This window comes from Phodopus roborovskii, unplaced genomic scaffold, assembly GCF_943737965.1.
Source record: "Phodopus roborovskii unplaced genomic scaffold, PHOROB, whole genome shotgun sequence".
Lineage (NCBI taxonomy): Eukaryota > Metazoa > Chordata > Mammalia > Rodentia > Cricetidae > Phodopus > Phodopus roborovskii.
The window spans coordinates 3,630,495-3,649,817 of record NW_026125295.1 but is presented as its reverse complement, the minus strand read 5'-3'; the positions used below and the strand labels follow the sequence as shown (position 1 = coordinate 3,649,817).

General features: G+C 39.6%; 1 protein-coding gene across 1 annotated transcript in view; it reads left to right on the top strand.

Moving 5' to 3' along the window:
• Positions 1–19,323, top strand: part of Stt3b (STT3 oligosaccharyltransferase complex catalytic subunit B) — a 70,528-nt gene that overhangs the window by 36,532 nt on the left and 14,673 nt on the right. The window contains exons 4-8 of the mRNA XM_051202032.1: positions 7,825–7,890; positions 9,943–10,042; positions 16,877–16,975; positions 17,766–17,912; positions 19,104–19,152. Coding sequence (XP_051057989.1) covers positions 7,825–7,890; positions 9,943–10,042; positions 16,877–16,975; positions 17,766–17,912; positions 19,104–19,152 — 461 coding nt within the window. The remainder of the gene's footprint in view (positions 1–7,824; positions 7,891–9,942; positions 10,043–16,876; positions 16,976–17,765; positions 17,913–19,103; positions 19,153–19,323) is intronic.

The window sequence follows — 19,323 nt, the reverse complement described above, 5'->3', positions numbered from 1 at the left end:
TTAAATTTTGACTACTAGAAATGCTGGTACTGTAAATAATTATGCCCAATTCTTTTCTGCTATTTGAACAAATGCACAAGGATTTCGTCAATTTCCTGTCCTCTATTTTGTCAATTTGCCTTTTCGTACTGGAGATCAGGTCCTTACACTTGCTCATAAGCATCCTATCACTGATTGTATCCCATCCCGTCATTAATTTTTAGTTTAAAAGTTCCTTCTTTCTGTTATGCTAAGGGTTGAGTCCTGTATATGCCAAGCATGTGCTCTGTCACTGAGCTTCACCCCTGCTTGAAGTCCATTATTTTCTGATTTTCCATGTCACTACATTGTCGCTAAGAATGCTGATCCCCTCCAAATCTTTGCCATGGCAACCTGGTGTGAAGCTGCTTGTGTGTCTGGGCTCTTTAGCTATCCTAATACTTGTATATTCATCGCTTCCTTACTTTAGCTGTCTGGTTACTTAAGAAAGCTTGGTACTTTGTAGAGTGCTGAGGGAGTTTTCTCTCCTCTTTGAGGTGATACAAAAGTCTCATTTCACAAGAATTGAGTAGATCTATTAGTACTGTGAACTTAAGCAAGGTAGCCCATGTTTATAGATATAAAGCAATGGTTTCTAATAACCTGTCTGTGATAATAGTGTTTTATCTCCTGCTTAATAAGATATTTACTGGTCATAGTATATGAACTTGTAGATACTAAGTACTTGAATGTTATTTAATCAGTCACATTGGATTTACCTTTAAAATATTCTTCTCTGATGTTTCTTATTCACTTTGTAGTCATGGATGACCTTGAACATTGCTCTTCCTGCCTCCACCTTTGTAGTGCTGATGTTACAGGCATGTGCTACTAAACTGGTTTTATGTGGTGCTGAGGTTGGAACCAAAGGCTTCATAATAGGCTTGTGTGTATGCGCGCGCACACACACACTAACTTAGAGCTAGGGTGTGTATACGTACAAAGATACCACTCCTCCAGTTTTTATTTATATTAAGAGAATTATGAATGTTGACTTGCTCTGGTAACAAAGGACCTTGTAATTTCTGAAAGTTATTTTTAAGATTCTTTGAGAAAAGCTCTGATTAGACCCAACTTGTCTAAACCCACTTAGGTTCTCACTGAACTCACTTGGGTTCACTGACTCTGAACATTATGGAAGAGGCCAGCCCAGGATTGCATGGGATGTGTCTTTTCTGTGTGTGTAGGCTGTAGCTAAAATTTTACCTTGTATTCTAAAAATTGTGTAGCTTAATTAATTTTTTTTAAAGTGTGTCTGTGAGAGAGAGAGAAAGAGAGAGACAGACAGCCTTGTCTTTGTGGCAGATTTGTAAGGAGGCTGGAAGAAGGCATCAGATCCTCGGGAGTTACAATTAGTTGTGAGGGTCCAGGAGTCCTGGGAATTGAAGCAAGGGTCTCTGAAAGAGCAGTGTGTGCGTGCTCTTAACTGCTGAGCCATCTCTCTAGACCTCTAGCCTTTGTATTATATATCTGTGTTGGTGATCCTTTTTACTGTTTTGGCTACTGTAATTAAGTCTCAGAGTCCAGATAATATCGTACCTATGATTTTCTCTTTATTGATATCATGTGGGTGCTTCTGAGTCTTTTTGCCTTTACATATAGACTTTGAATTGATTTTTTTTTTTTTAAACCAAAATCATTTGGTTATATTGAGTATCCTAACATAAACATGGAATATTTCTATAGTAGAATCTTTTGCTTTCTTTCATCAAAGTTTGCTGGTTTTTTGTTTATATACTTTAGAAATTTTTATGAAGTAATTATATGTAATGTGTTGACGGGAGTATTGTTTTTTAAACATTAGGTGCTAATTACTCATACCCTGCTGTGTGTTTCATTCACTTAGTGGTTCCAGTGGCTGCTTTGATTCCATGAAATTGTCTCTGTAGGCAGTCATGTCATCTTTTAAAAGGTCAGCTTTATTTCTCCCATAACAGTCTGACTCTCTCTTCTCTCCTCCTTGTCTTGTTGGATTGACTAGGAGCTCTGGTACTGTGTGGGACAGGAGTAGTGGGAAAGGACACCCTGGCCTTGTCCTGATCCAAAGAAAGCATAAGGATAGGGCTTTGTTTTCAACTTTTGTCATACTTATGTTTTCTTAACCTCTGCACTATTAATATCTTGGCTGGGGTAATCTTTCCTGTGTTATGTCTTGTTATGATAGGCTATTTACCTACTCTGTAGGTCTTTTTGTGCCCACCAAAGTGCCTCTAGACATTGTCAAATGTTCCCCAAGGTTCAGAATTCCAGACAGGAGGTCACTGGGTTAGTTTAGTTTCAGATGTTTCAGATGTTCAGAGATAAATATTTGCTAACAATGTACAACCTTGTGCATATTTCTGTTTATATTATATACATTTTGTTAGAAGTTTTATATCTAAGTTAATGAGAAATCTCGTCTGGTAGTTTTCTTGGATTGTTTTTGTCTGATTTATTGACACAAGTTATTTACAAGTCTTATAATTTCTTTATAATCTGTTATTTCTGCTTTTACTATTTTTTATCCTCTCTCTTTAGTTGATTAGCCTGGCTAAGGTTTATCTAACCTTTGGGTTAATTTCCTTCCCCAATTATGTTGATTTTTTTTTTTTTTTTTTTTTTTTTTTTTAACCATTCAGAAAAGACTTGACCCTGGTTTCACCTCGAAAAGACTTTGTAAAATTGTCTCAATCTGTCCTGACCAACTCTGCCTTTTGATTAGTGTTTGGTGAATTCATACTTAACAGTCTTTTCTGTGGTTTGATTTGTATTTGTAATAAACTATCTTTCTATCTCCAAAATATATTTTTAATTTTAATTGTTCCAATTTAAAAAGTCTTTATTGTGTGTAGTATAGAAAGCATACCATGCATCTTCAACTCAGTACAAACTGCTGCAGGTTATTACTAAGACATTTTAGCAGTGAGTGTGGCTCATTATCACCATGTGTGCGCGTGCGTGCGTGCGTGCGTGCGTGCGTGTGTGTGTGTGTGTGTGTGGAGAAGCTCAGATAATTGTGTGTATACACACACATACGTATGTAGAATATACACACATACAATTGATGGTTTTTGTTCTGTTGTGACAGGGTCTCAGGTAGCCCAGTCTGCTGTTAAATATGCTACATGTCTGAGGCCGGCCTTGAACTCTTTATTCTTCTGCCGCTGCCTCCCCATTGCTACAATTACAGGTCTTTACCCCGCACCCAGCAGCCTGCCTTCATCATGTTTTAAGGATAGTGTCTGTCTTAAGGTTGGTGGGGTTTTTTTGTTTTTGTTTTCCTCTTCAGAATTTCCTTTTTGTTTAATTTGGTTTTCTTTTATTTATTATAGCTGGTGGTTTATTGGGGCCCATGGCACTTCAGATGGTTCACCACAAAATTTGGAAAGTTGTGATTTCAAAATGTACCCCCTGCCCCCGATTCCCTTTTGGAATTTTTCTCTGTGTTCTTTGGTTAGGATGCTTTTAATGGATTTGTTTTCTTGTTCATTTAATGCTTGTGTCATCTCAGTTTTTCTCTTAAGCCTAGGTCATATATTTTTCATTTCTTTATTGTACTTTTCTTCACATTAGTACAGAAATGTACATATTTTACTTCATTATCAATGCTCCCTATGGTAACATTTCTCTTTTTAAAACATGTATCTTCATTAATTTATAATAGTTGACTGAGTCTTTGTTTTCTAAATCCAACACCTAGGCCCATTCAGATTTAGTCTCTGCTGACTCTCTCCCAAGCATGGGCCATCCTTTCCTGTTTCTGCGCATCCCTTACATTTGGTGGAAGCGGGTCATTGTAGTGAGTGCTGTAAATTTGGATTTTGTTTCATTATTAAACCTGAACTAAAGCTGGCAGCTCTCCGGTGTTTTTACACTGATGCATTTACTGTTATTTTTATTTCTAATCTTTGTAATTTAATTTAGCTTTTTAAAGATCACTGCTGTCTACATAAATATGTCAGCCAAAGATTTGGGTGGAGTTCATTTTCTAGCATTTGCACACGATTGATTAGTCTGGTTGTGATAAATACGTACAAAGTTGCAGCTGATCTTCTGATAGTTTTCCCAAGCTGTGTATAAGTCCTCTCAGTGAAGATGAAGAATGACCTTATCTCATATGGCCTTTTCATTCCAGGTTCTTGTAATTGGTTTCTGACTGGTCTGCTTGTCTTAGCTCTGCTTGTGACTTTGTGTGAGCAGAGTGGTAGATGGTCTCATGTATTCAGAGTTTGTTTATAGCTGGCAAAGCTGTTTTTCATTTTTACCACTCTGATTCTACAGTGAGTCCAGTGGCAATATACCGGCTGATTTTCTGATTAAATTCCATTTTCACCAGCCAAGTTGAGTGGCAGGAAGGGCAAGCTTTGGGGACATAAAGACCTCAAATCTCAGTCTGTTCTTTTGATTGATTTCATGTGCACTGAAATGGTCATTTTATGCGTGCATGTGTGTGCGCATGTGCGTGGAACTATCCTCCTGTCCTGCCACCATTCCTGAAATAGTTGTTTTAAACTATTTTAGTTCTCTTTGCTTTTAGTGAATAATCTGAAGCTTCACATCCCTATAACCAGAAATGTCTCATGTCAAAGTTTTTAACTCTGATAATTCTATTTCAGTTAGCTTTGCAAGAAAATGTTCTTTCTGATGCTGGGATCATACCTAGGGCTTTGCACATATAAAACCACATTTAATGACATAGCTGAGAATTCAGCAAATTTATAATCTCATGACTACTCAGTCTGTTTGTAGCTTAACTTCTGTCTTCTGTTTTCTCCTTATAAGTGACTTTTGGTTGGTCTTAACTTACTCTTCCATCTTACATTTTTGTTAGTTTCAAACTCAGTCCTTTCAACTTGTCTGCTAATGACGCAGTTTAAAGGTAAGGCAACACTTACAGATAGTGAGCCTGTTACATTATTCTCACCAAGCATTGTCAAAGACCCAGTTACAAAACCGAGTAACCACACGGGCCATCTGTGGACCTCCTCAGGAAATTGGTTTTTCCTTCCATCAGTCCAAATCCAGTAGCTCGTCCTAAAATATACTGATTTGATCATGAACATCACCACTTCTGTCCATCCACATCCATTCTAAACTGGAACCCTAGTGAAGGACTTCTGGCAGAAAAGCAGCTCTTGAGCATGTCCTGCAGAGCCCCTCCTGTGTCTTACCTCATTCTCTTGTTGCTTTGAGATAGTGGAGGTGATGTGTGTCCCTCCTTACTGCAGTCCCTCAAGGTGCACGTCTCTGAAACATTTGATGCTCCTTTAGGAAGACTCTACTCTGCATCATCTCTTAAGACATACATACACCTTCCCTACCCCTATGCTCAGCCACCTCTGTTATTACTGTCTTGTAAATCCTTTCAGATTTTTTTTTTAAATTGTATTTGTGGGTGTGTGCCCATGGAGACCAGAAGAGTTCATCAATCACATCACGGAGAGGTGGAAGTTACAGGTGATTGTGAGCTTTCGTATGTGCTGGGAAATAAACTCCAGTCCTCTACAAGAACAGTAACCACTGGGCCATCTTTCTAGCCCCTTACATCTTAAATATAGTAATGATACTTTTCTTCTTAACCTTCTTCTGTCTGGGTTGTGTTCTTATAGACATAGTTTTAAAAAAAAGTTTCACATCCCTCCATCGGTGTTGCCGTTGCTAGATCCACTATGGACTGTTGATTGGATGCCTTGCATCATATCTGAAGGTTCTGTATAAATCCTGCTACTTCAAAGCTTCATGTAGTTTACCCTAGAAGCCTTTCCCTGCCGTTGGCATTTAGAGCAGAGCCTTTAGATACTCAGTGCCTGGCTGCATTGTATGATCTCCAACTATACTTTAACTGACATTTTTATCTTGTATCTTTATCCCCTCAGTCGGAGAAGGACTTAATCAGCATAGCTTAGCGAAGTTTTTTGTCAACACTGAGTATTTTTGACTTCTCAGTCTTTGGTTGACTTTGTAGTGTGAGGGAATTTAAGCACACAGAATGTGAACTGGGTGTGGTGACTCTCATGTCATCTCAGCAGTTGGATAATAGAACCCAGAGGATTAGGAATTTCAAAGAGCCGGTCTCAGCTGTGTAGCAAGTTGAGGGCCAGCCAGGGCTATGTAAGACCCTAACCCATCTCAAAAGGGGAAAAAAAAAAAAAAAAAAAAAAAAAAAAAAGCAAGTCTATGGAATGTATTTAGTGGCTATAATATGCATTGTGATTTTCTTGTAGATTATAATAGTCTGAGCTCACTGAGGAGAGTCGCAGAAAGTTAAAGAAACGTGTATAAACAAGAATATTAACTATGATACACAGGTAATAAGGTGGAAGGAAACTGTGTACAGTATGACTTGGAAGGTGTGTAGGACCCTTGATAGTTTTAGGTTCATTCATCCCATTCATTGATGACAAAGTTCAGTGTCTTTGCCGACCAGAACCAGTTGAAGTAAAACGCTAGAGTGTAGGCACGTGGGTGAGAGATGCAAACTGGTTACTTGTGGCATGCTGGGTATCAGGTGGAGGTAGAGGCTGTCAGAGTGCACAGGAGTCTCAGTTACAGAAAGGGCACATCCTGGTGGCAGTTGACCTACATCCCAGGCAGGTCCTACTAGCTCTCTAGCTCCCTGCTGAGATCCCTAACCTGGTGAGGCTGCTCCGCTGGCGTCATTGTACTGCACTGCTCATGCCCTGAGGACAGTCCTGCTTTCTTGCCCGTTCCATTCTGTTCTCTTCTCAGAGAACCTCTCTGAGCACTCAGTTCCTCCCATCGTGCTGGTCTTCCTCCGTAGGGCATTTGGATCTGTTACTTCAGTCTTTCTAGCTCTGGGTATTTGTAATGACACTTTATCCCAGATCCCTCTTTGGTATTTTGTGATTACTCCTCAAATGGATTATCTCAGGTTAACTAAAGGGAAGGGCATTTTCTTGCTTTTTAAGTGTTCGACATTTTAGCATACTTTTTCCTTATTCTCATGGAGTGTTGTAAACTGGAAATGTTTCTTTCCTCCAGCCCCCCATCCTTGTTTCCTTCTACTGTATTCTATTTTCATAACTTGTACCAAAGTCTAGACATCGTTTGAAGTTAACTGTGCTGTTATTAAAATCCTTTTTTTTTAAAAGTAAAGAACTTCTGGAAATTAATGCACATCTGAACCCAAGAGATAAAATACAATTCTTTTGACTGGAGAATTCCTTGTAAATAGGACTTGTTCTCATATTTTCTTAGGTATTCATCTTGGGCCATCAGAGATGACCCTTACCTGTGTATTTAGGTTTGTGTCAGTTATCTTGAAGATACTGTTTGTCCTGGAAATTACTACTTTTAAATCATGATTGGTTGAACTTTGAGTTTTCTGTATGAAGTCTTTCTAACCGACTGCTGAGAATTTACTTATGTAGAATTCTTCTGGGAGACAGTTCAACAATATGCATTTTAAAATATTGATTATGATATCTACAACTTCTTACTGCTACAGGTTTTCAAAAATGGAAACTTAGAATCTATATATAATCATGTATTCAAATGAAGAGACATAAAGGTCCAGCAAATCAACCATATGAAAATCTAAATTTACAATTTATTTAAGTCTTCAATTTGTTGATAATAACCTTCTCAGGGTAGAAAATGAAAATAAAAGGTAATTTGTTCCTTATTATTTGTCCTTTTTACTGAAGACTAACCAAAAGAGAATCGGTTATTAAAATGTGTCTTGTTCGGTCTTAAGTATTTTAAGTCAGTTAGAATAGGCAAGCCTCAGTCCTCATTGGGTACCTTCTAGATAGTTAACCATCTTCACACACATTTTACAATGGAATTTGCTCTTGTTGTTTTTAGGTAAAGTCTGTGAAAACTGGGTCTGTGTTTTGGACAATGTGCTGCTGCTTGTCATATTTCTACATGGTAAGATCCGTGCCTGCCTGCTCTGAGGGCTCTGAGCAGCAAGAGCAGCTCCTTTCCCCTCACCCTCTACCTCCCTCTGTCTGGGGTTGGGTTTAAACTCTGCTCAGTGTGTATGTCTATTGCCTTCCCCCTCGCCCAGATGCTGGAGAGGCACAGCCTTTGTTGAGAACCAATATTCAGTCCTGAAATGCAGTATTTATTATAAACAAGTGAAACAAATCATTTGTTCTTAGCATTGAATTTCCAAAAGATTTCAACTTGTAAATGACATCTAGAATTGAATTTAAATATATTTTTATTGTTCCTATGTTTTTTTTTTTTTTTTTCATCTTATGGACAAGTAAAATGTATTCCCAGTTACATTACAAACTAAAAAAAAGAAACTTTACCTGTCAGATACAGAACAGAGAACCATGTTTAGATGAAGTTAGCTTCTGTTTAACACTCAAATAGTTTTAAATATTTAACTAAAAATAGTTTTCCATTGTTGGAATTGACTGTGTAATGGTCATGTAATCACTTAGTTGGGAAAGCCAGAGAAATGAGGACACTAAAAGAACCTTGGTGAAAAGCTCTCCCAAAACAGGGTTACCTTAAAGTGATAAGAATTTCCTGTGTGGTGTGCATACCATAGAAGAAGAAGGAAGGAAAACGCAAAGGATGAGCAAGGCTGCTTTAAAACATGAGACGTGTGTTTCTACTGTTTCAGTTTGTCCGTTTGTAAGTGGACAGAGGTGAGGTGGCATATTGATTCTGACTGCACTTTCAGAATTCCCAAACTCCTTGCAGCATTGCTCACATACTCTGTGTTAACCCCTACACTACCTCATCATTTTTAAATAGATCTGGGGGCTGGCGTTCAGTATTACCTTTTTATATTTCCACCTCTTTTTCACCCAATAGCTTATGTAGTTTTTTTATGTGAAAACCAATAATATTTAAACTAATTGTTAAATCTTACTTCATTGAATGAATAAATTAATAGGTGCATCAGTTTTCTGTGGTCCTTCTAACGTGGTTAATGCCTGGGGTGTGTGTTGTGCCCTGTGCATAAGCAAGTCACTTTCCATGCTAGGACATGCATGTGACTAAGCAGTAAATGGGCTCATTTATTTATTGTGTGTGAATGGACTGATGGTAGGTCATTAAGAAATTACTTTGGAATATTTTTGTATGCTAGCTAACACGTCCTCATAAGATGACTGTTTCCACCTTGTGACTAAATGAGACATGATGATTAGCTTTGATCCTGCAGAGCTTCTTGTCTTCTCTGAACACATGAAAGTCATCCATGTTAGTGATTGAGAATGAATGTTGGCTTTTAAAAATGTTCGTACTTGAATGTCCATGGTTATTCTGATTTTTAAAATGTGCATACATATAATACAAGTCAAAGACATAACATGTTTTTTTAAATAGAGTTCTCACTTATAATCCATCTTGAGACTGCAGCCAGCACGTTAAGACCCTCACAGTGTGACCGGTGTGTGAGTGCCCTTTACTGAGTCATTGACCAGTGCCAGGATTCATTGTTCTTAAGCTCAGTAAATAGATCATCATAGATGAAATAAAAGAAATAAGTAGATACATTTATTGTCTATATCTAGAACCCATTTCCAGGACAGCCTATTTACAATTATATGATCTTAGCCTTCCTAGTAAATCAAATTTAGCTTGAGCAATTCTTCAGTGAGTTTAAAAAAGTTTACTGGGGCTGGACAGGTGGCTCAGCAGCTAAGAGTACAGACTACTCTTCCAGAGGACCAGGGTTCAATTCCCAGCACCCACATGGCAGCTCAAAGCTGTTTATAACTCCAGTTCCTGGGGACCTAACATCCATTGGGTTTATGAGATCATGTTATTTTATTTATCAATAAAAAATAAGAAATATGTATGCATAGACATACATACATACATACATGCATGCTACCTAGGAAAAATGGTACAAATCCTAGCGTTGTATTTTCTCAAGTTAGGTTGTCATGACAGATGAGACATACCTGTTTCAGGAAGTGAGAGAAACCATCTGTCTAAGCCTCTCTTTTCCCATAGGTTTCTGCGTGGGGAGGTTATGTGTTTATCATCAACCTTATCCCTCTCCATGTGTTTGTGCTGCTGCTGATGCAGAGGTACAGCAAGCGAGTCTACATAGGTGAGTGGCTCTACCTCCAGTGCTCCTTCTCAGCAAACAGACTTCCTGTTTGGTCAGTATTGCACAAGAAAAGCTAGTAATTTTTATGTTTAACTTGCCTTTCGTGTTGACTGAATAAGACCCTTCTCAAAGAAAAAAAAAGCAAAAACAAATAGAAGCGGGGGAGGGGGGGATGATCACATGAAGTGTAACAAACAGGTAAAAATGGTTTGTGTGATTGGTTCTGGTTACTTGTACTAATACTGAATTTATTGATGAGCTGGCCTGGTCCAAGCTCTTGGGGAAAGAAGGGCAGGAGTATTATGTAGTAGGACATCCCATGTAGGAATGTGTTTAGCTGATGAAACAGCAAAATAGCATACATGTCTCGTGTGGAACCTGTATTATTTTACCACAACTGTTTCACTTATGTAAGAGTTGATGAGAACTTGGATAGAAATTGTCAAGATTGATTTTTTTTTTTTTTTTTTTCCTCAATGAGAGATTCACATCAGCTGAGACTTTGCAAAGTGGCTTAATTATTTCTGTACTACAAAAGGAGTTTTTGGCTGCTTCTGAAATTTATGAAATAGAATGTAAACTAAGAATTCATGGCTATTTGTGGTGATTTGTTCTTTAGGTAATAGGACATTGGTAAAGCTTATTATTTAGAAGCTCTGTATCCTGGTACATGCCAGTAGTTTCAGTACTGAGAAGTAGGAGGCTTGTAAGTTCAAAGCCAGGCTTGGATATGTAAGAAAGTTTTGTTAATTTCAAAATAGCTTATTTTGTAGTAAACAGCTCATAGGATCAAGAGCAGTAATTACCTAAACTTTTATATTTGGCAGAGGACAGGCACACGGCCAGTGGTTCTCTTAACAGCTTTGAATTTTATCATAACACCATAAAATACATTAGTATTTGTAGTGCTATTTTCTGATTACATTTATGTAAATTGTTTAATTACTATCATAAATAATTTTGGTGTTTTTGGTTTTTGTGACAAAGATTTACCAAGATAGGAGATTGCTCTTGTGTCCTATAAACTAGATACATTATTTGCATTATTGGGGTGTCTATAAAAGCATAAAGTGATTTCCATGCTTCCTAGATTGATCCCATTAGCAAGGTTTTACCTTCACGGTGAATGAACTGGGCCAACAACAGTGTTACCTGGACTCCAAAGACTTTTGTCTTGGCTTTCACTTGCTTACAGGTCATCTGCCCGTCTGTGTTGGTTACAGTAAGAGCTTTCCAGAGGAGAGCCTCAGTGCAGTAATGGGTTGAAGGGGCTGAAGGTTTCTGAGGCTCCCTTTTCATGGGCGTGTTGCATTAACTAGATATTTTAAGGGTTGTGGGAGGTTCCCTCATACATTGCATAGCTTAATTTACAAAGAATAGTCTATCAGTATCTTCCTGTCTTAAGACTCAAGGCATGAAGAGCAAGGGTCCTTGTTACCTATGGAAAGAGAAGGGGAAAGTCCTTTGGGGCTGTAGTAGTGAACTCAGGCTTCCTGAGACTCACACCTGGTGAGTTGGTGAGGAGTTCCCTGTGGAGAAGCAGGGAGTCTTAAAGTAAACCCTTGAGCCTGTTTAAGAGCCTGCTTACAGTAGGTAAGCTAGTGTTGTGCTCACTTAAGATCTACACTCGGGAGGCTAAGGCAGAACTGCCTAGAATTTGATGTCAGCCTTGCTCACAGTGAATTTCAGGCTTCCCTGGGCTAAGGAACTATGGCCATCTGTAAACAAAAAGAAAAAAAGGAAAGTCCTAAATGATTTTTAATGGAATAAATTTGTAGTTTTGTCTTCAAGTCTGTTTTACCTCATTTAAAAATTGTTTGCTGATAACTGTTGTACTTACTTAAGCTGCAGGAGAGTCACAGTATTGAGTCCTTTAAGGTAGACTTAGCTAGGTATGGTGGGTCCACGCCTTAAATCCTAGAAATCTGGAGGCAAAGACAGGCAGATCTGAGTCAAGACCAGCCTGGTCTACCTAGCGAGTTCTAGGACAGCCAGGACTACATAGACCTTGTCTCAAGAGAAAAGAAAAGTTGTGTAGATTTCATGAAGTCTTTCTATAGTATTCACACAGTGTGTTTATAATCTCCTTGTATGGTATTGTCCCATTAACACTTGTCAGAACTAATGAATTGCTTCCACAAGACAGAATTAGAACTTAAACTTATTTTTAATTTTATTTTGTGCATATTTATTTATTTTTTTTAATTTGTATGCCTGTACCGTGTGCATGCCTTGGTGCCTGCTGAGGCCAGAAGAGGGCATCATATCTGTAAGCCATCATTTTGGTGCTTGGAACTGAACCCAGGTCCTTTGAAAGACAAAGCTAGTAGTACTTTTAACTGCTGAGCCATCTCACCATCCCAGGACTAGAATTTAAGTCTGACTATATTTCCTCTAGATCCTTATCCTTAACTGCCTATTAGATAATAACAGAAGGTATATTTTTCCATTTGAAAGTGTAATTGTTTCTGGTCAAGTATTTTGAATAAGTCATTTCGTGCTGCCTTTACCAGTGTGGAGCTTGTAAAGTATCTGTCTCAGTGTCGTGCTCTATGGTGGTTGTGAACGGCGCCTCACGTCTGTGCCTGCTAAGCGGATCAGGTGCTTCTGTGCTAGTCAGAAGAACGGTGTGGCTCACCATTCTTTACCCTGAATATTTACCAAAATTCCCAGTAACTGAAGTGGTCACAAAATAGCAAGGTGACTTTATTAAGTTAACTTTTTATCATCCTACTGACTTTTAATTGTGTTGTTGGTGATGTAGTAACCCTGATTGGATTGTAAGGTCTTTCTCTTCTGCATCTTGTCTGACAGACAGAAGGATATTTTGTTAGCCATCCCCATTAAACATTGTCAAAAGAGATTAAGTAACTCATAAAGGCTAACAGGATTTAATAGTGGGCTAATGTTAATGAGCTTGTGTGGTCACAGGCCTTTCTCTTAAGTTTGCAGAAGGGAGTAGTAGTAAGTTAAAAGTCCAGAGAAGTGGGCTGAGGAAATGGTGATGGGCATCTTGTGAGGACCTGATTAGATCCCCAGAACCCATGTGATGCAAACATGGTAGCTCCGTAATCCAAGCACAGGGCCAGAGATGCTGTCTCGAGGAGGAAGGTGAAGACCTCTAGGTTGTCCTCTGGCCTCCACATGCATGCTTTGTTTGGCACTCCGTATAAAAGAGAGTACTGCCAGGTTGTGATGGCTTGTCAGTGAGAGCAGCAAGAGCTGCATCAACACTCAGATCTCGGCAGAGCTGCAATGCAACTTTGCCTTAGCCATCCCTGCACTGCCTCTACACCCTTGGGATTCAAGAATTTTGAGTGGAAACAAGATTAGGATTTCCGTCTCTAATCAGAGACTTTTCTTTGGGTAAAAAGACTTGTGGATAAGTCCAATTGTTTTGGAGGGAAGGTTTTTATCAAAAGTGTGGACTGCAGCAATGAATGCCAGAAACTGTGCTTCCTTCCACAGGATGGCAGTGTGGTAGCATTTTTATGATGTAGTAATTTACAGTGTTGTTGGGCTGTGCATTATCTTAGAGCTCACTTCTTTGATGGCCTAGTGTAAAGAGTTGAGAACTAGGTTAGCGCAGCTGGGTAGAAAGTTGTACTACTGGGTGGGGCAGTAGTTTGGTCAGGGTTCTTGGAGGAGTTGTAGGAAGAAGAGTTGGTGCTGCAGGTTTGTACTGCTGAGGTCCTGTAAGAACACACCTTTTATACTACTATTCAAGCTCCTGCTTGCATAAGCCCTCCTACCACAGTCATAACTACTAACTGTGTTATGGCTGTTAGTGTCCATATGATTTTACCAACTTCTGTAATGTAGAGGTTATATGGGATTGATCTTAGTAGGATTTTCTGTTTTTAAAGTGATCATATATATTAGGCCTTTCTGATAACCTGTTGTTGGGTGCTAGCATATAGTCTGGAGAAAACATGCTTTTGTTTTTACAGTGGATGGAGGTTGTGTTTATTCTTAAGAATTAATTTCTTCATTTATTTTCCACTTTGTTTTAAAATGTAAAATTGTAAGTGAGATGTCAGTTAGGATACTGAGATGTGTATGCTATTTTACAAATTCGGGGAGCACAGTATCTTAAGTGAGGTAAACTTGTGATGTTTTGCCCTGTAGCTTGGTCAGCAGTCCCAAACTTGATCTGATAATGTCCTGTGTACAGAAGGGGCTCTGTGAAGTAAGATGTGTATTTCTCCTTTGTGAACCCTTCATAAAGCCAGGAATCCGCAACTGTTGAAGCTCAAGCTGCCGTGGGTCCATGTGTCTGAAATGGTGCTCTGGACCACAGCAGCGTCCCAGCAGGCTGACTCCATTGGTGCAGTATGAGAAGGAAGGTGACAGCAGGGACCTTTCAGAGCTGTAGCATAGTTTCTACTAGTTTGTTTACATTAGCCACAAACTCATCTCTACTTCCCTTCTTTACGCTCTCTAGACTATTCCCTAAGTTCTCTAAGACTATTCCCTCAAACTCATTCCTGGCACTCTTGCTATTAATTTGAACTCCAATGTATTTGTTTCCAAAGAGACTGGGTGGGGTCTTGTTACTTGGTTGCTTTGGGTGTTTCATGGTCCTGGAGATCAAACCTTAGGCATGCTAGGGTAGTCCTTCTTACCACTGGACCACATGCCCAGCCCTGTGTGTTTCCTTCTCCTTACTGATGACAATGAATGTCTGTGAAATTGGCATGAAATTGTAGTCTTCCTTTTTTGAATATTCCTGGAAATGAATTTGAGCAGTCCCTAAGAAGTTGTTTGACTTGGGTTACCAAACAAAAAGGACAGTGGAAATGCTTATGACAAATAGACTGTGTGTGTGCGCGCGCGCATTTTTGTTCCTTTGTCCCAGCATACCCCTTGTGATAACCTGAAGAATGTATTGGGGGGCAGATGTCATAGAGGCCCTCACTTTCTGTGGTTAAAAAGAGGACTCTAGAGATAGACACAGATTTGTGGCTGCCATGCTCTGGAAAGAAGGGAACCAGGAAGCAGCTGTGTGATGAGGTGAGATCTTCCTAGGGGTGATCATATGTTTGAGTGGTCCCACAGCGTGTGAACACTTCAAGGGTCCCTGAATCATTCCTTGTAAGGTAGCTTTGCTACCTAATTTTCCTTTTTTTTTTTTTTTTTTTTAATCCTTTAATACTGAATTCCATGTTTGCATTTCTAAGCAACAACCCCAGACTTAGGTGACTGCACTATTTGGTGTGTGCAGGCTTCATTGAAGATAGCTCCTCACTCTTACAAGCTTTCCTGGTGATGTCTGTATGTGTTCATGCTAGGGGCTTGGTTTCTCGGCTCCACATTGTAGAATGCGTATTGATCATAGTGGGGATGGACATTACCCAGCTCTTGTTCTGTATTGGTGGAATTGAAGTATTTCATTCTGCATACTTGGAGATCACATGGTAACCTTGTTCCCTCCCCCCCCACACACACACACACCCCACTCCCCTTCCCCATTCTGACTCTGTGTCAGGGCTTCAGCACAGATTAATTAGTAAAAGAAACTCAACCACATAAGCAGATTCAAAATTGTGGTTAGGTTGGGTTTTACTTGAGGGCAGTAACTCTGCAGCATGTGTCTGCAGAGTTCACTTGGATGGCAGAGCTGTGGTCTTCATTAACTCTTTAAGTCTTTGGAAACTCTGCTTATAGACTCTGGCCCCTTCTATTAGATGTACAGACTTCTCTTCCCACCACTTGGGAAGTAGTTGTAACATTTAAACTAATAGGTCTCAATTTAAAAGTCAATACATATAACTAAGTTAGGTATGGAGCCGTGATACTTTTAGACAGAGCATAGCAGGCAGGCAGGGGATGGAGGAACTTCTTGTGTTCCAGTGAACCCTAGACTCCCTTTTTATAGTAGTTTATTTGCCCAAAACTGAACATCACGTACATTTATTTATAAAAGTGGTGTAAATACATTTTATGAATAGAATATTTTCACATCAGCTTCTTTTAGGTAGGCCTTTTACAACTCAGATGAAGTTTTACTTTCAGTGATTCCAAATGCTCTCTAGCCAGATTGCCTAATCTTGATCTATAGTCTTATCATGCAAGTGGAAACCAATCTGGCACAGATTGTCAACCCTCTTCATCAGTTCTGTGCATTAAGTCAACCTAGGCTGAGGAGGGCCACGTGTCGGACCCTGTCTTCTGTGACTGGGTTCTTCATCGTGCAGAAAGCCAGGTGTACTTTTTAGACTTCTAAGCTTCTATCCACAGAACACAAGGAGACTGTCTGGAAGACATAAAATTTTCAGTGCTTGTGAAGCTAGCAGGTACTTGTGTAGGTTAATGATGGTGTTAGGCATTTGTGAGACTGTGAATATTTTGGATTAGTAACCATAGCAATGATAGTACATGTGCAATTATACAGTTTCTTGGCTTCTACCATTGATTACTAATGACAGATTTTAAAAACTTGATTCTATTTGCTAGAAAAGAAGGCAGCACAATTCTCTGAAACTTAAGTCTGCAATGAACACTTAAAATATTTTTAAAATGGATAGAATATTTATGGTTTATAATGAACTAACATTCACACATCCAATAGTCACTTCAAGATTCTATTCTTGCTGGGCAGTGGTGGCACACACCTTTGATCCCTGCTCTCGGGAGGCAAAGGCAGGCAGATCTGTGTGAGTTAAGTTCCAGGGCAGACTCCAAAGCTTCAGAGAAACCCTGTTGGAGCTGGGGTGGGAGGTATTCTAAAGTTCTGTTAAAACTTTCCAAAAATAAGATTTATAAATATATTTGTGTGTTGAGTACTTAATGGCAGTAGTAAATTATCCTTGTTTTCTTGTTTTGTTTTTATAGCTTATAGCACTTTCTACATTGTGGGTTTAATATTATCCATGCAGATACCTTTTGTGGGATTCCAACCAATCAGAACAAGCGAGCACATGGCAGCTGCAGGTAAGGAAAAGTTTTTGAAGTTGAGACGAAAGGACATTGTAGAATGTTTTGTCCTCTTAAAATGTGTGTGACCTTGAATCATTTTTCTTCTATGTTGATAATGAAAATGAGTTTTCCAGCTACCTTATTATATCATGATTTCTAAGAATATTGCTGTGATAAAACACTGATCAAAACCTATTTGGGGAGGAAAGGGTTCATTTGGCTTAAGCGGCCCGCTCACCGCCCATGATGAGGGCAGTGGGGCAGGAACGTAGTAGGGAGCTTACTGTTGTTTGCCCTGGCCTGCTCAACCTGCTCTCCTATACAGCCCAGGGCCACCTTCCCGGGTGGCCCTGCACACAGTGAGCTGGGCTCCCCACACCAGCCTTAATCAAGATCAAGGCAGTAGAACCTCCTGGGCCAGTCTCATCTGATGGGGTCTTTTTCTCAACTCTGCCTCCCCCTTCTCAGAGAACGCTAGCTTCTGTCAAGCTAACAAAAAACTAGCCAACACATCAGCACAGAAATAACTAATGTCTCAAATCGACAGTGATGCATGGTAATGTCAGTATGCACAGTTGGCTGCTACATTCTGATCACTTTAGAAAAAAATGTGCAGTGGGATTTTTTTCAGATGCGTTAATGGGTAGGTTGACCGTCAGCTGATGCAGGGAATGTTGGCTAGATGAAATAACTAGTCTCTGGTGTGAAGGATTAGGGTTCTAAGTCCTTTGTGAGTGAAAGTGTTGAAATGGCATTGGCAAATGCTGAGTTGATATTCACACAAGCCTTCTTTTTGATTGACTAGGTGTCTTTGCATTGCTGCAAGCTTACGCTTTTTTGCAGTATTTGAGAGACCGGTTGACAAAGCAGGAGTTCCAGACCCTTTTCTTTTTGGGTGTCTCACTAGCTGCAGGTGCTGTGTTCCTTAGTGTCATCTATCTGACATACACAGGTAGGTGCCATTGCCTGTAAAATGTAAGTTGTGACTCAAGGTTGTTGTTCCAGAACAGTCTTTCACGGGTTCTTCTCACATAACTGCATTTATCCTAGTATCGAATACTGTACAATATCAATTATCAAGTTAAGAGCCATCATTCCTGACTTTAGAAAACACAAGTTTATCTTAACTTACTGTTTTCAGACTCTTGTAAATCCACAGACATCCTTGTCTTGCTGTTAAAGAGCCAAAACTGTTGGACTCAGCATCTATGATAAGCAGTGTGTGATTACCTTCTCTTGTGTACACTCTCTCTTACCTTGGAGACTGTTGGCCACATCATTTTAGCATGCTTCAGATCTAACTTACTCTCTAACCTGAGCTCACAAGTCCTGAACAGCAGTTCCAGTTTTCCCTGGGGGTGTTCTGTACAGGCCCAGCACAGAATGGAGGAGGTGTGACTGCAGTCTCCTAGCTACGCGTTTGAAAATGTATTGGCACCTGTTAAATAAAACCAACATTATTTTGAACATTGATTTGAATTATCCATAGTTAAAAGTAACAAAGCTCTGAAATGACAAAATTGGTTGACACAGTGGCTCAGCTGGTAAAGGTGCTTGTGCTTGCGAATGTGGTCTGGGTGAAAGAGAAAAAGCAACACCACAGAGTTGTCTTCTGACTCCCACGTATGCCCTGGAGTGCTCCCAACACAACAACAACTGTAATTGTTGCTCTTATCGTGGCATGCGCCCAAAACACACCAATAATTGTTACTTTAGTTTTGTAGGTATGGGTGTTTCGCCCACATGTACATCTGTATACTGTGTTTACTTAGTGCTCACAGCCACCAGAATAGGATGTCAGTCAGGTTCCCTAGAACTGGATTTACAGACTGTTGTGAGCTGCCTTATATGTGTTGGGAATCAAACCCGAGTCCTCTGATAACCCAGTGCTCTTAACCACTTAGCTCTCCCTCCAGTCCCATTACACACACACACTTTTAATTTACTGTATTTAGTAAAATAAAGCTGTATTTGCAGCATTTGAGGGGTTGAGGTAGAAGGGTTGCTGAAAGTTTGAGGCAAGCTGTGGGCAGGAGGGGTATGTGGCAAGGAGATCTTAATCTCAACCACCACCACCACCCCAGAAAGAGAATTTACAAAAAGTAACAAAAAGACAGAGAATTCCCTGTGTTTTTCCTTACAGGTTACATTGCTCCATGGAGTGGCAGGTTTTATTCATTATGGGATACTGGGTAAGTTCAGCTATACTAAGTTGGCCTCCTTGTCAAATAACCTTTCCCCCTGTTTTCTATGCTGTGAGCATTCCAGTCACTACTAAATACCCAGGCTGTTGGAAGCGAATACACTTGTTTTAAGACATAAGTTCTGTATTCCTGGTTTGCTGTGGCTAACTCCTTATTGTT